General features: G+C 38.8%; 2 protein-coding genes across 8 annotated transcripts in view; one reads left to right on the top strand and one right to left on the bottom strand.

Moving 5' to 3' along the window:
• The window catches only part of RPS6KC1 (ribosomal protein S6 kinase C1), a 186,227-nt gene that overhangs the window by 26,720 nt on the left and 143,289 nt on the right, over positions 1-16,218 (top strand). For all 6 annotated transcript variants that reach the window (XM_074385175.1, XM_074385174.1, XM_010340952.3 and 3 more), the window contains one exon: positions 12,890-13,005. In XM_074385175.1, the coding sequence (XP_074241276.1) occupies positions 12,890-13,005 (116 nt within the window). The remainder of the gene's footprint in view (positions 1-12,889; positions 13,006-16,218) is intronic.
• Positions 335-2,394, bottom strand: LOC101052248 (uncharacterized). 2 transcript variants are annotated; one of them, XM_010340950.3, is made up of 2 exons: positions 2,233-2,315; positions 335-2,098 (listed from the first exon to the last, which is right to left on the bottom strand). In XM_010340950.3, the coding sequence occupies exons 1-2, from the start codon at positions 2,298-2,300 to the stop codon at positions 1,618-1,620; spliced, it is 549 nt and encodes a 182-aa protein (XP_010339252.2). In that variant the 5' UTR covers positions 2,301-2,315; the 3' UTR covers positions 335-1,617. The 2 variants fall into 2 exon arrangements, with proteins under 2 accessions (XP_010339252.2, XP_003930410.2); XM_003930361.4 differs by having other exon boundaries at positions 335-2,394.

The raw sequence follows: 16,218 nt of genomic DNA on the forward strand, positions 1-16,218 counted from the left end.
TTCTCAAAGCTTGGGGAGACATTTGTGAGGTTATGAAAACATCTTGCTTTTCTACAAAATTGTCCCTTGGATTTAACATCCATTAATGATTCTTGCCTGACCCAGTGTGTATATATGATAGTTACAAAATAATGATTTTCAGTTCTTGTATCCCTCCACCTTTGCTATTACCCTTCCTTCTCTCTTTATCTGTGTCTCTGTGTTTATGCATTTATGTTTCTCTGTGTATCTATCTGTGCAGCTGGGTATCTGTATCTATATATTTATGTATTGTATCCATGAATCTGTCCATCTATCCCTAATTGATCTGGACTCATCAGAATTCATTAATGCATTTAATTATCTTTTTTTTTGAGAGTTGGAGGGACTGGTTCTTTATTTCAAAAAGACACTTGTCAATATTCAGTATCAAAACAGTTACACTATTGATTTCTCTTTCTCCCAATCGGCCCAAAGAGACCACATAAAAGGAGAGTACGTTTTAAGCCAATAAGCTGCAGGATGTATACCTAGCAGACCTCCTAGAAACCTTACCAGAAAATGGGGACCGGGTAGGGAAACTTTAAAAGATCAGCAAACTGCCAGCCCACGGACTGCAGAGGCTATCACAGCCAGATGGGGTGGCCAGGGTGCCACAAATCCAAAGAAGCAGTTTCAAAATAATACAAAATTTTAAAAGTTTTGTACATAAGCTATTCAAGATTTCTTCAGCACTGACTGATACAAAGCACAATGAGATGGCACTTTTAGAGACAGCAGCTTCAAACCCAGAGAAGGGTAATGAGATGAGTTTCATATGGCTAAATCAGTGGCAAAAACATAATCTTCTTTCTTTCTTTCAAGGAGGCAGGAAAGCAATTAAGTGGTCATCTCAACATAAAGGGGCACATGATCCATTCTGTAAGCAGTTGGGAGGGAGTAGAGATGGGACAAAAATTTGGTCTCAGATCTTACCATCTTAATTTGGTCACTTGTAATGAAAAAAATAGAAATAATGTTGTCCAAAGAGATCTTAAAAGCTGAAAACTTGAACAGCACATTTTTTGTTGTTGTTGTTGTTTGGCTAACTCCTCCTGGAATCACCTTTCTGGTTTAGCTGGTACTTTGTACAGAGCAATGAGGTTTCCCACAGTGGAGTCTTTCCCTGGGCTCTGTTTGGCTCTTAGTAAGGCAGGACTATACCTTTTCCTCTTCTCTATGGAGAGGCAATATGCATTAAGCTGAAAAGTCACCTTCCAAAAGTGAGAAAGGGATTAGCTTGCTGCTTCAGGGCGTGGAATTATTTGGAATGTTTTACAAATGGTTGCTACAAAACAACAAAAAAGGTAATTACAAAATGTGTTTATCACGACATGCTTTTAAAGACATTATGCATTGTGCTCACATTCCCTTAAATGTTGTTTCCAAAGGTGCTCAGCCTCTAGCCCAGCTGGAATCTCCAGGAAGAGACAGAGACAGTTTGGCGAATAAGACACAGGGGAGGACGGGGCAGTGAAAGGAGAAAGCAGCCTTCCAGCTAAAGATCAGCCCTCAGTTAAAAGTCAGCTTCGGGCAGGCTGGCCTCAGGCGGAGTCAGGATCAGAGGGAGAAGCAGCAGCAGGGTGGGACTGGGGCGTTCTACATCTCATTCAGGTCAAGCAGAGTCTGGTCCAGCATCCTTTGTGTACAGAGGTGCTCCTCTTTAGTGCATATCAGTTTATCTTCCAAGTCATCAATTGTCTTTTCCAGCTTGGCTACCGATCTCTCTGCAAACTCAGCACGGGTCTCTGCCTCCTTGAGTTTATCAGTAAGAATCTTGATCTCTTCCTCATATTTGTCTTCTTTTTGAGAGTACTTTTCTTCAGCAGCACTCAGACACTTCAGGTTCCGGTCCATCAGTCTGATCTGCTCATCCATCTCTCGGCAACGGGACTCTGCCAGCTCAGCTCGTTCCTCTGTGCGTTCCAAGTCTCCTTCAATGATCACCAACTTACGAGCCACCTCTTCATATTTCCTATCTGCCTCTTCTGCAATGTGCTTAGCTTCTTTGAGTTGGATTTCCTGGAGTTCCATCTTCTCTTCATCTTTTAAGGCCCGGTTTTCAATAACCCTCATACCTCTCTCGCTCTCATCAGCAGCTTTTTCAGCTTCTTCCAGCTTTTGCAGGGCAGTGGCCAGGCGCTCCTGAGCACGGTCCAGCTCCTCTTCAACCAGCTGGATCCTACGGTTCAAGGAGGCCACCTCAGCCTCGGCCTGTTCCCGGGCCCGCCTTTCTCCCTCAACTTCTCGCTGGAGGCGCTCAGCTCGCTCCTCTGCGTCATCTGCCTGCTGCTGCAGAACCTGGATCTTGCGCTTCACCGCCTCGATGGTGGTGATCCCAGCCATGGTGCCCACCCAGCTACTGCTCGCGCTCCGGCTCCTCGCATTTAATTATCTTAATGCACAAATTGTCCCAGCTTTGATCAGTAGGAGCCCTTTTAAGCTGGATTCTGTATCTTTGTAATTTCACTCCATCCTATTTTCTTTTTTTATTTTAGCACTTCTTATTTTAAGGCATAACAAAATGTTCAGTGCTCATCTTGAATTTATTCTGCTCCTGCCCTGAAATCTTCCATTTCCTGAAAGAGCCCTGGTTGCATTTTGTGGATAATCGTGTTGAAAACTGTGTCACTTACCAGTTTATGATATTTTAGCTCCAAATCTACCCTTCACTGCCTTTTCAGACCTCCTTTTCCAGCTGTCATGGATGAGCTTAGTCAGTAGAGCGTGTTGGAAGGACACTGTAGGAAGCAGTGTTTTCGTGGTGCTTCCGTTCCTGTTTGCTCTGCGTTGCCAGTGGCGTATGTGGGATGCCTAGTGGTACTTATCCCCTAGGAAATTTTGTTGTCAGTTATTGCCTGCGGCTCCTTGCCTTCCAGCCTGGATCTAGTCGCACCACAGCAGACTTTCCTGCTTGCCACTCTCGGCCTGTAGTTCCTTGCCCATGAAGCTTGACCCTCCTATTATTAGAACAGCTATGTCTAGGGCAACCAGTGGGTCACAGCCACATTGTCTCCAGTGAGATCTGAATTCCAGCCTTGGAGAGGAGGCACCTGCTTCAGGTATTTCCTTTGGTTCTCCTCCTCAACCTAGGCATTCCTAAGAGTTGTCTTTTATTTCCTCTTAGTAATTAATGCTTTGTAAATAGTTAATAATTCTTTATAAGACTCCCTATTCAAATCACTGTGTGGATTTCATTTTCTGTCTGGACCCTGGCTGCTATAGAAATCACTACCTGAATAGTAGGTATGCTCCTTGCAACTTGCTTCTAAACTTTTTTACCAGCCAGAGTTAGGAAATATAATACATTTATCTATATGCATAGGTGTAATGCACACATTTACACATAACTCTAATCATTTGCAAACCTGCATATATATATGTGCATACATATTATATAAACATATATATATTTTAGAATTGCTTATAATAGCTTTAGTGAATCAGAGTTTTATATGTTCAGTTATATGTTTCGTCCTTTGTACTTTCCTCCCACCCCCTGGTTTTAGGTTTCTGGTCTTGACTAGAAATGTCTCCTAATGTCTACATGTTTTTCAAGATGATTATTATAGTAATAGGTTAAAAAAAGTTTAAAAAATAATTATTGAGGAATTTATTTGAACAGGATGTCGGATGATGTTTTACTTGTTTTTACAGATGAAATGAACTTATAAGATCACTTGTTAGATAACCCACCTTTTTCTCAATGAAGTTGAACTATTATCTATGTTATGTACAGACTTCATATGAGTTTTCATTAATTAAAGATTTTCTCTTTTGTGGCATTTATTTGTCTATTTTTATATAAATACCTATTTTTATAACACATTGATTTTTGTGCAGTGGCTTTACAGAGTATGTTCTGATAGCCAGTACCAGCTGTATTTCTCATCAACATTGGGGAAATTGTTGCCTTTCAAGATCAGTCTGGGGTTCCTGGGGCTCTTACACTGATAATTATTTTATTTTATTTTATTTTATTTTACACTGATAATTCTTGGTTCTAAGAGGCTATGCCAGTTATCCCTTTATTGCTTCTTAGTTTGAAATCTCTTTCACCATTTCCTATTTGGTTAATGGGTAGGACTCTTTCAGTGTTTTTTTCTTTATGGTGAGTACACTGTTAAGCTTAGTAATGGAGGGCTCTTGTTGCAGGAGTGTAAGGGCTTGTCTCCCTCCTTCCAGTGTCCTGTGGATTTTGTTTTGTCTTGCTCTTTTTGCATTGCTGCCAGAGCCATTCTGCTTTGGCCATATAATCTCTTGTTAAGCTTGCAGGCTCAGCCAGTTTGGTGATCATCTAGGTAAGGACACCAAGGTGCCACAGGCCTCTTGGAGACTGGGCTTCTAACTCTCTGACTCCTTCTGTGTACCAGGAATTTGTCTGTGTATCTGCCCTTAGCTTTGGCCTGCTAGCACCCTGCAGAGTTATTTGCCATGTCCCATATTCCCTCTCCCTGCCAATACATTTTGGACTCTAGGCCTGGTTGCCCTTCTGGAGCATGGGCTCCTAATAACTCCCTCTCCTTCTGCATGCCTATCTGCTGTCTTTCCTGCTTTTACCCCAGAAACTTGTTTCCTATGGCCTTCCCGGTGCAGATACTACTAGGTATCCCACGCCTTGCTGGTGAGTTGGTTCCTCACACCGTGACTGTGTGCTCACCTGCCAGCCTTGGCATGCTTGAATTCTGGAGGAGTCTTTCCTGCTTTTCTAGCAACTGTGGTTCAACAGTGGCTCAGGGAACCTAGCAAACTTTTTTTCCATCCTGTGGCTGCAACTACACCTTCTCCACAGAGATCTGAATCCCAGCTTTGGGGAAGAGTTGCTCCTTCTAAGTTGTTCCTTCTTTGGATATTCTCCCTTATCCTAGGGCAGGCGTACCCAAACTACGGCCCGCGGGCTGCACTGAGGCCATTTATCCGGCCCCCCGCCGCACTTCAGGAAGGGGCACCTCTTTCATTGGTGGTCAGTGAGAGGAGCACAGTATGTGGTGGCCCTCCAACGGTCTGAGGGACAGTGAACTGGCCCCCTGTGTAAAAAGTTTGGGGACGCCTGTCCTAGGGTATTCTTCAGTGTTCTCCCTACCCTAGGATATTCTTCAGAGTTCTCTTTTTACCTTTATTGTTACTCCACTCTCATGGTTAATAATTATTATTTTTTGAGATGGAATCTTGCTCTGTTGCCCAGGCTGGAGTGCAGTAGTGTGATCTTGGCTTACTGTAACTTCCACCTTCAGGTTCAAGCGATTCTCCAACCTTAGCCTCCCGAGTAGCTGGGATTACAGGCTACCATGCCCGACTAATTTTCATATTTTTAGTAGAGATGGGATTTCACCGTGTTGCTCAGGCTGGTCTCAAACTGAGCTCAAAGTGATCCACCTGTCTCAGCCTCCCAAAGTGCTGTGCTGGTATTACAGGCATGAGCCACTGCACCTGGCCTCATGGCTAGTAATTTTTATATTAAACTTTTCCATGTTCAAATTACTGTGTGCTTTCTGTCTCTTGATTGAACCCTATATTGATACTCTGATTTAGGAAGAGTTCTGAATGATAGGAAGTGATTCTGAATGACCTATTTCCATTGACTTGTAGTCTACATGGAAGAAGGATTTTTCCAGGCTGATGACTGGACTGTAGTATTCACTGAACTTGACACTTGCTTTTTCAGAATGTTCTATGCTTTACACCTCCTTGAGATCTGGGGACAAGATGTAGAGAATCTCATGTAGTATAGCAACATCAGTGGCATTTGTGCCAGAATGAAGTGATCATCAAAAGCTTGTTGCTATGATTCTTTAATTTTAACAAATATTTAATAGTAACAATTTATGATTTTTAATATCTTGAGATATACATAATAGAAGTAACTTGGGCACATAATAAAAAGAAATACATTTGTATTTTCTTAGGTGAAAGCAATTCAGGTATGTGGGCAACAACAGGTCAATAGCAATAGAACGATTAGTTTCTGAAGGGGTCTTCAATCTGTTCTGTTCCCCTACCAAGCATTAGTGAGTTCATGAACTCTTACTGTTGTAGGCTGTTAGCATGTGACTGCCTGCTTTTGGCCTTGGATCTTTAGCCTGCTTTGGCCATGGTGCTTCACAGTCCTGTTGTTTTCTGTTCACAGTTATTATCCAAAATTAGTGGTTCCTCTGTTTTCTTGCTATCTTTCCTATTTAAAGATGTATGTGCTCTTTACCATTGCAGCTACTACCTCTTTTGACCACCATTTTGCTGTTCTTTTCTTTTGTTTGAGACGGAGTTTCATTTTTGTTGTCCATGCTGAAGTACAACGGCTCAATCTCGGCTCACTGCAACCTCTGCCTCCTGTTTTCAAGCGATCTCCTGCCTCAGCCTCCTGAGTAGCTGGGATTACAGGCATGTGCCACCATGCGTGGCTAATTTTTGTATTTTTAGTAGAGATGGGGTTTCACGATGTTGACCAGGCTGGTCTCAAACGCCTGACCTCAGGTGATCCACCCATCTTGGTCTCCCAAAGTGCTGGAATTCGCCCAGCCCCATTTTGCTAACATGCCAAAAATCTATTGCCAGTCATATTTTCTTTGACTAATTTTAGTCCAGCTATCAATTATGTAGAAATTTTATGGGCACATTTAATTCAAGAAACTTTCTAAAAACTGGCACTGAGGATATCATGATGGAAACAGCCCCTCTAAGAAACTTAAGAGTCTTATGGTTGAAGAAGTGAGCATTACGATCCAGAGTTCAGAAAGAGGACTGTTTTAGGATGTGGTATCCTCACTGTCAAGTTTTTAAGACTTGTGACACTGTACGTATGAAGATGAAGATAATTTTACAAAGTCGTCAATCTGAGGAGTTTTAAGAATCGTGCCTCTAAACCTATAACCAGTATTGTTTTCTTGTGTTCTGAAAGTAAGAACCCTCCCTTGCCCTTTAGTTATAATTTTCTCCCTTCTCTTTGATTCCTTGACAAGACCCTGAGCTGTGTGATCCAAAGACTGCTTTAGTCTTATGAATGTATCTTCAGCATGTGGGACTTAAAACTTCAGTCTTATGAATGTATCTTCAGCATGTGGGACTTAGAAACTTTTCTGTGTTTACCTATAATTTTTCTACTCTGTTCACAGGAAAATAAACATTGGTACTGTGAATGGAAATTCAAAGCTGCAGTAGGAGAAGCACCTGATTATGATTTCTCATGTTGTTACAGCCTTTCAAGTGAAAATTTGATTATTTTGAAGGATACACAAGTAGAGAATACTTCTAACGTTATCGTCTGCCATTAGGATGGCTACTGAATCTTGCTGCTACTTTTTTGAAAATGTTCAAATTAGGTTGTTTTTATTAAATATATTAGTTCTAGAAGTAATTTCATTAAAATTCGTCTGTGTTTTTTCATTTATGCTACCAGTACTTTTTTTTTCTTTATGGTGGACTTTATTTATGAAACATTTTATTATGAAAATTTTCAAGTATATAGACAAGTTGAAAGATGTGTACAAGTCACATTTTCCTATATTTTCTTTATCCTTTATCTCTCTGTAATCTGTCTTGTTTTTAGGCATTTCAGCATAAAGTGCAGATACCAGTATCCTTCACCCATAAATATTTTAGCATATTATCATTAATAAGAGTTCAGTATTTGTTTACAGCTTTTAGATAAGATTACATACAGTTAAATGGGCAAATCTTAAGTGTCCCATTGTATGTGTGACATATACTTATATAACCCAAACTCCTATCAAGATATAGAGCATTACTACCACCTAAAATTTATTCTTGCCCCTTCCCTGTCAATCCCTGCCCTCAAGCTCCCCAGAAGCAACTTTTCCTACTGTATGTTAGTTTTGTACACCCTGGATTTTCATATAAATGGAATCACACTGTACAAACTTTTTGTGTCTGGCTTCCCTCATGCAGCAGGTTTTTGGGATTCATCCATGCTATTGTGTTCATCAGGGGTTCATTCCTTTTTACTGCTGTTTAGTTTAAGTCTATCACAGTCTGTTTATCCACTGTCCTGTCAATGGGCACCTGGAATGTTTCCAGTTCAGCGTGACTGTAAGTAAATCTATTACTATAAACATCTTTATATGGACATATAGTTCTCTTGGGTAAATACCTAGGAATGTAATTTCTGGATGATAAGATAGGTATATGTTTACTTTCATAAGAAACTAAGAGACTCTTTCCAAAAGTGCTTGTATCATTTTATATTCCCATCGACAATGTATGAAATTTCTGGGTGCTTCGCAGTCTCACCAACATGAGGCATTATCAGTCTTTTTAATTTTAGCCTTTCTGGGGAGTGTATAATAGTATCTTACTGTGGTTTTGACTTTCAGTTCCTTGATGACTAATAGGCTGAACATTTTTTCATATGCTTATTAGACACTCATATATCGTTTTTTTTGAAGTATCTATTTCCATGTTTTACCTATTTTGTGGGGCTGGAGTTCTTTGTATATCTTAGATACTTTGATGTTTTGCAAATGTTTTCTTCCAGTCAGTGGTTTGTCTATTCATGTGTTAATGGTCTCCTAAAAATGTATTTTTAAAAATTGTATCCTTATCAGGAAATGGGAAAAATTATTTTATTTGAGATTCAGTGGGTACATGTGAAGATTTGTTACCTGGGTATATTGTGTGGTGTTGAGATCTGGGCTTCAAATGAACTTACCACCCAAATAGTGAATAAAGCATCCAATAGATAGTTTCTTAACAGTTGTCTCCCTCCTTCCATCCCTACTTTTGGAGATCCCAGTGTCTGTTGTGCCCATCTTTATGTCCATATGTACCCAATGTTTAGCTTCCACTGAAAGTGAGAACATGTGATATTTGGTTTTCTGTTCTTGTGTGAATTCACTTAGGATAATGGCCTCTACCTGCATCTATGTTGCTGCAAAGGACATTATTTCGTTCTTTTTTTATGGCTGTGTAGTATTCCATGTTCTATGTGTATGTACCATATTTTCTTTATCCAGTCCATTGTTGATGGGCACCTAGGTTGATTCCATGTCTTTACTATCATGAATAGTGCTACGATAAACATGAGAATGCAGGTGTCTTTTTGGTACAATGATTCATTTTCCTTTGGTTATATGCCCAGTAATGGGATTGCTGGGTCAAATGGTAATTTTATTTTTAGTTCTTTGAGAAATCTCCTTCCACAGGGGCTGAACTAATTTACATGCCTTCCACAGGGGCTGAACTAATTTACACTCCCACCAACTGTATATGAGCATTGCCTATTCTGTACAACCTCGCCAGCATCTGTTATTTTTTGCCTTTTTAATAACAGCCATTCTCACTGGCGTGAGTTGGTATCTCATTATGGTTTTGATTTGCATTTTTCTAATGAACAGTGATGTTGAGCATATTTTCCTGTTGGCTGCTTGTATGTCTTCTTTTGAGAAGTTTCTGTTTATGTCCTTTGCCCACTTAATACCATTCTTCTGTTGTTATTCTGACATATTTTAGGAACAAAGAAATGAGCATGTTCCTTTATCGTTTTTGCTCTGATAATAGGATTAAATGTGATTGAAACTTTTAATGCATAACCCTTTATTTTTGGTTGTGCACTATTCTGAAAAAATGTCTTAATTCATATCTGCTTGTCAAAGTTTAGTGGAATAGAAACAATAAATCAATAGAAGTACAACAAGATGTGCTTTTGGCATTTATTCCATTGCTTAAGCATTTTATTTTAGCTTAATGGGGAAGATTAAAGCCTCCAATTTTTTTGTATTTGTTTCAGATAGCAATAAGTTCTTTTTAGGGTACTATTAAATATTAAGACTTCCATTAAAATTCCTCAACAAGCAGTTAATGCATTCATTCAAAGATATTCTCTGGTAGTCTAGTGGGTTGAGACATAAAATAATGTGTGCATTTTCTGGGTTATTGTTCTAAGCTTATAGATGTTTACAGAATTACTAATATTAATTTATAGGCAATTGAATTTACATTTTTCTTTAAGGGATAAATATCTTGGACTATAATCATAAGCACTGATTCATACTTTCTTATTTATGCAAAGTAAGGAATAATGAACATTTAATCTAGTTGGCCAGTAGATTTTTTCCTAGGATTAAATCATTTAGATTGTTTTCAAGCCAGATAATTGGTTTTACCTATTGGGGTTCTTGCAAATTTGTTGCTAGATAATATTAGTGATACATAAGCGAGTAGTGTCATTTTAGGTTTGGTATTGTTATTGGGAGGGTTGAGTTTAATTGTTGCACTTGAACTGAGAACTAACAAAAACGTAGAATAATGGATTATGTTGGGTTTGGTTATTTGTGAGAAAACTTAAGATATAAGTCAATTTCTTCCTCATGGCAAAAGGTTTAGAGGTAGCCTCAAGTGTGGCAGCTGCACAGTGATCCAGAATCTAAGCTCCTGTCTTGTTGTTCTGTCATTTTTTTAACGAGATTTAGGCTCGCTGTGTTGCCTAGGCTGAGCCTTCTGGCCTCAGCCTCCTGAGAAGCTGGGATTATAGGTTTGTGCCACTGCACCCTGCTTCTGTCATTTTTAACCTTTCACTTCCTGATCCTTCTTGGAAGGGGGAAGGAACAAAGAAGAGAAAGAGAGAGAGGTTGTATATCATTTGTCTTTCAAAAAGATTTCTGGGAAGCTACAGTATAACTTGTTTATATGCTATTTGCCAGAACTTAGTTTATATCTATGCCTAAGTGCCAAGCAAGCTGGCAATTACAGTTTTTGTTTTTTTTTCCCCCTGGGCTGTCACATACCCATTTGAATAAAAATTAGGGAAGAAAGCAAGAACAAGTATTTGGATAGCAGTGGAAAGCCTATTCCATAGTAAGTAAAGCAGCATACAGAAAGTTAGGAATCCTCTAATTGACTACCACTTGCCTGCTGACCCTTATTTGGTCCTGGGCTCTTTCAGGAAACTGATAAAAGTTATAGACCCTATCCTAAGAAAAGTGCACCTGTGTGTACATATGCATGGGATTCTGTGGGATTGTTGTCTCTGGAGCCCATCCATGAACGATTGCCTAAGAGGTTGTGTATGGACCCACTATTAAGATTTCCTGTTATAGGCTGGGTACTGTGGCTCATGCCTGCAATCCCAGCACTTTGGGAGGCCTAGATGGGAGGATCACTTTCTTTTTTTTTTTTGAGACGGAGTTTCGCTCTTGTTACTCAGGCTGGAGTGCAATGGCGCAATCTCGGCTCACCGCAACCTCCGCCTCCTGGGTTCAGGCAATTCTCCTGCCTCAGCCTCCTGAGTAGCTGGGATTACAGGCACGTGCCACCATGCCCAGCTAATTTTTTGTATTTTTAGTAGAGACAGGGTTTCACCATGTTGACCAGGATAGTCTCGATCTCTTGACCTTGTGATCCACCCACCTCTGCCTCCCAAAGTGCTGGGATTACAGGCTTGAGCCACCGCGCCCAGCCGGGAGGATCACTTTCATCCAGGAATTCGACACTAGCCTGGGCAGCATAGTGAGACCCTCCCTCTACAAAAAAATTAGCTTGCTGTGATGGCATGTGCCTGTAGTTCCAGTTCCTTGGGAGACTGAAGTGGAAGGATTGCTTGAGCCTGGAAGATTGAGGCTGCAGTGAGCTTGTGATCACTCTGGGTGACAGAGTGAGACTATCTGGAAAAAAAAAAAAAAAAGATTACCTATGAAAATGTTTCACTGCAAGACAGTTATTTATGCATTTTTACATGGCTTTTAAAAGCTTTTGTTATTCATTCACACAGTCAACTGAAGTTTGCTCTGTATTTAGTCACTATTGTAGAACTTGAAGATTCAAAGAACCATAATATTCTATTAAGTGCTTACTGTGTGACTGGCATGGAATTGGAACCTTAAGTACATTATACATTTCTTGCATTTTACAAATGAGGAAATAATCTGCCTAAGATTTTACAGCTAGTGAATGCTAGAGCTAGTATTTGAACTCAGGTCCTTTTAGTTATCATGAAATAGACACTTAACCATAAGCATGAGACGTACTGGGCAGAGGATATTTTAGTGGTTCAGTTTCACTTGCCAGTCATTTAGGCACTTGCCTGTATAACTAGGAATCTCTTTGTGCCTCAGTTCTCTGTTAATACTCTGCAAAGGCACTTAAAATGTTTAAGTATGTGATGCTGCTGCTTTTCCGATTTTGTATTTTTTCTTTGCAATCAGTATGATACATGGCATATAATAGATGTCAACTGGTAGTCTAAGAGTAATGCAAAATGATCATATTTGAAAACATCTTATCAGCATTCAAACTGTGTATGTCATTTAAAAATGCTATGGAAACCACCTTTTGATCACCTTGTAAAGCAGAACTCACTGGTGCTGTGTTTGTGTTCTTTTTTCTCACAAGCATGCTGTTATGTATGCTGACAGCATCACACATGGAATTTAGCATAAAAGCTTTTTGCTTCAAGCTGAGGTTTTTGACCCCACTGATAATACAGATGTTCTCATAATTTCCTCTCTTCAGCCCCTTTATAAATCAAAAAAAGTAGAAAAGGGAAAATTACATGAGTAATTACAGTATTAGATTACTATAGAAAACCATTTCAGTTCTTTAAAATTCTCTTTTCAACTTTAGTTTCAAATCACTAGCTTCTTAAATGGCAACTTTCTTATATTGACAGGCTCTAAATTATGAATGTACCATTTATTTATCAGTTGACACCTCTGCCTCTTGTTTTATTAGAAACATTTTCTTTTCTAGTGAGAGTACTGCTGATTCTAATTGTAGAGATTAGATTTGACTTCAGAAGTTTGCATAATAAACAAAGCAACTAAGTGATAGCCCTGCTGCTGCTTTCTTATCTGTGTACATAAACTATCATATACCAGTGTTTGGTCATTCCTCCCTTAAAGTGTTGATGCTTATTTAATTGTAGGGCGATTTGATGAAACTGTTATTGAAGAGAGAAGACAGTGTGCTGAAGACCTGCTGCAGTTCTCTGCCAATATTCCTGCTCTTTACAATAGTAAACAGCTTGAAGATTTTTTCAAGGTTTGGTAGTCTTTCTGGAATATTTTATATCTTATTAAATACTTTTATAATTTGTAATAAAGTAATATAGAAAATGTCATTTACTTTTGAATTTTATTATTCACTTTAAAAGTAGAAATTAATAGCTCTATCATAATGTTTATGGCGTAGTTCCTATTTTTAATGTAGAAATGTATGCTTTTTTGTTTTTTGGAATTGGTTCTGCTATATTGCTTAGGCTGTTGTTCAGTGGTCATTGACAGGTGTGATCATGGCATGCTACAGCCTTGACTTCCTGGGCTCAAGCCTCCTTTTGTCTCAGACTCCTGAGTGTTTTTGACTCATAGAGCTTAAAAAATTGATGCAAAGAGCTTAGAGATAATTTAACTCTCTCTGTCATAATTGAAATACATTAAAAAAATTAATTATCCTGAAACTCCAGTTCTTGCCTTTACTTTTTGAGGTGTCTGTTTCAGTGGCAGCTTTCTCTTGGGATATAAGCCACTGTAAGTCTATATTAAATTTGTTATAACTATATTGACTTGTTTGTAAAGATATGTAACACTGCACAGTTTAAGAGAGCAGGCCAGTGCAAATTTTGTTACTGGAGATCATTGGATATTAGTGTTTTAAATTCGTAGACATGTAATGCTTTCATTTTAAGTTTTTTACCATTTTAAATAATAATTTTTCTAATTTATTTTGAACTGAATCTGTACATGTTGACAGTTATATCATTGTATTTAATTATCACATTTTTCCTATTGCATTGAATTAGCCTTCTTAAAAAAAAAAGAAGAAACCTAAGTGATTGTGCCATAATTGTTTTTACTACTTTAACTAAAATCTACTTACTTGTGTAAGTTAAATTTCTTTGACTGTATAACCAGGGATATATATGAATAGTGGGATATTTGATTTTTCTGATGCTAGTGGATCTACATGTAGTTATTTATTTCTTTGTTTAGTTTTTCTGCCAGTGCTTTGTCGTCCAGGAATTTATTTTTTTATGATCTGTTTTATCTACTGAAGAAAGTTCTTTTGAAATACATTGCAGATTTACAGTAATAGAAATAAAGGATAGTCATAGTAGAATTTGTAGTAACAATAACATTCCTGATGATTGACCATGTTGCTTAATTTTTCCCCATTCTGCAAATGAGACTGAGATAATAAATTTGGTTTCTGCATATGGCCCAATGCAGATCTTTAGGATAAAGGCCAAGTTAAATTGATAGAATATTTAGCTCTTTGCTGTGCTTTGTTATAATTGTTTCTGTGTGTCAAGGAGTCTGTTTTTTATGGAAAAAGACATTATTATTAAACAAGAATATTGCTTTATAGAAATTGTGAAAAGCTGTCATGCAAATTACCACATGCCATACAGCTAAAAAAAATTACGGATTATGGAAGTCAGATTAAAGACTAAACAGTTTAAGTAAAAGTTACTTGTTTATAATATTTCTTCCTGATTGTAACTGTTGCTGGAAGTCACTGGGAAACAAGACTGTCATTTTCAGGGTTTTTGAAAGATTGGACAGTTTAAGAGAAGTCAAGCTAATCTTGGAAAGTATCTTAGAACTATCTTCAATCCTGCAGGATACTGATTTGGTAATATCACAACAGTGGCCTTCAGTCATTTTAAATAAGAGAAACCAAGCAGGAAAAAAAAAAAGCTCATTACATTAGCTTGAACAACAACAACAAAAAAATAGGCTTATTTCTTATATGACAAGAAGGATGAGTGAGGACGGTAGTCCAGGGCTGGCATAGAGAGCTCAGTAATGTTGTCAGTGACATAGGTTCCTGGATTTGGGTGTGAAAGGCAAAAGGCCAAAAGAAATATGTTGGTTTTGGCCGGGCGCGGTGGCTGAAGCCTATAATCCCAGCACTTTGGGAGGCCGAGGCGGGTGGATCATAAGGTCAAGAGATCGAGACCATCCTGGTCAACATGGTGAAACCCTGTCTCTACTAAAAATACAAAACATTAGCTGGGCATGGTGGCGCGTGCCTGTAATCCCAGCTACTCAGGAGGCTGAGGCAGGAGAATTGCCTGAACCCAGGAGGCGGAGGTTGCGGTGAGCCGAGATCGCCCCATTGCACTCCAGCCTGGGTAACAAGAGCGAAACTCCGTCTCAAGAAAAAAAAAAAAAAAAAAAAAAAAAAAAAAGAAATATGTCAGTTTTTAAAAGCTTTCCTAGAAACATGATCTAGAGATAGTCCTTCTTACATCTCATTGGCCAGAACTGGGTCACATGCCCATCCTTAATTTGAAGGAGTCTGGGAAGGTGACTCTTAGCTTTCTAGTTCTGATCATGGATGAAGGTAGGGTGGGAAGATTTTGGGGTAGCTAATTCACAGGGTGTGCTATAGTATCATAGTTTATTTTTCTCTTTAGAAACATTGATGCTGCCACATGCAAATGACCATATAGCCACTTACTTACATTGACTTTAAAAAAACACATACCTAAGAGTAGAAGGAATAGTATTATGAACCTCTATGACCCATTGCTTGGTTTCAGAAATTATTGGTATATTGCCAAACTTGTTTTATCTACATCTTTCCATCTCATACTCTTTACTGGTTGGTTGGTTGTTCATTAGTACAGTTACTAATTAAGTGTACAATTAACTGATTTTCAGTAAATTTATAGAGTTTTGCACCTATCACCAACATCCAATTTTATTTTATTCTTTTTTTTTGAGATGGAGTTTTGCTCTGTTGCCCAGGCTGGAGTGCAGTGGTGTGATCTTGGCTCACTGCAACCTCTGCCCCTTGGGTTCAGTGATTCTCCTGCCTCTGCATCCTGAGTAGCTGGGAATACAGGTGTGCACCAGAATACCTAGCAACTTTTTGTAGTTTTAGTAGAGACAGGGTTTCTCAGTGTTGCCCAGGCTGGTCTTGAACTCCTGACCTGAGGTGATCCACCTGCCTCGGCCTCCCAAAATTCTGAGATTATAGGTGTGAGCCACTGTGCCCGGCCAACATCCAATTTTAGATTATTTCCATTACCTCACTGCTGTGTAAGCTCCCTATGGTGATCCCCTCTTCCATCCCTACCCTGGGGCAACTGCCTGGTTCTGTCTGTAGATTTGCCTTTCCTCCCCATTTCAAATACATGGAACTATATAATATATGTAGTGTTTTGTTCACAATATATGTATGTAGGTTTCTTTTACTTAGCATAATGTTTTTGAGCTTCAGTCATGTTATATTATATACCAGTATTTC

The sequence above is a fragment of the Saimiri boliviensis genome, chromosome 14 (assembly GCF_048565385.1).
Source record: "Saimiri boliviensis isolate mSaiBol1 chromosome 14, mSaiBol1.pri, whole genome shotgun sequence".
NCBI lineage: Eukaryota > Metazoa > Chordata > Mammalia > Primates > Cebidae > Saimiri > Saimiri boliviensis.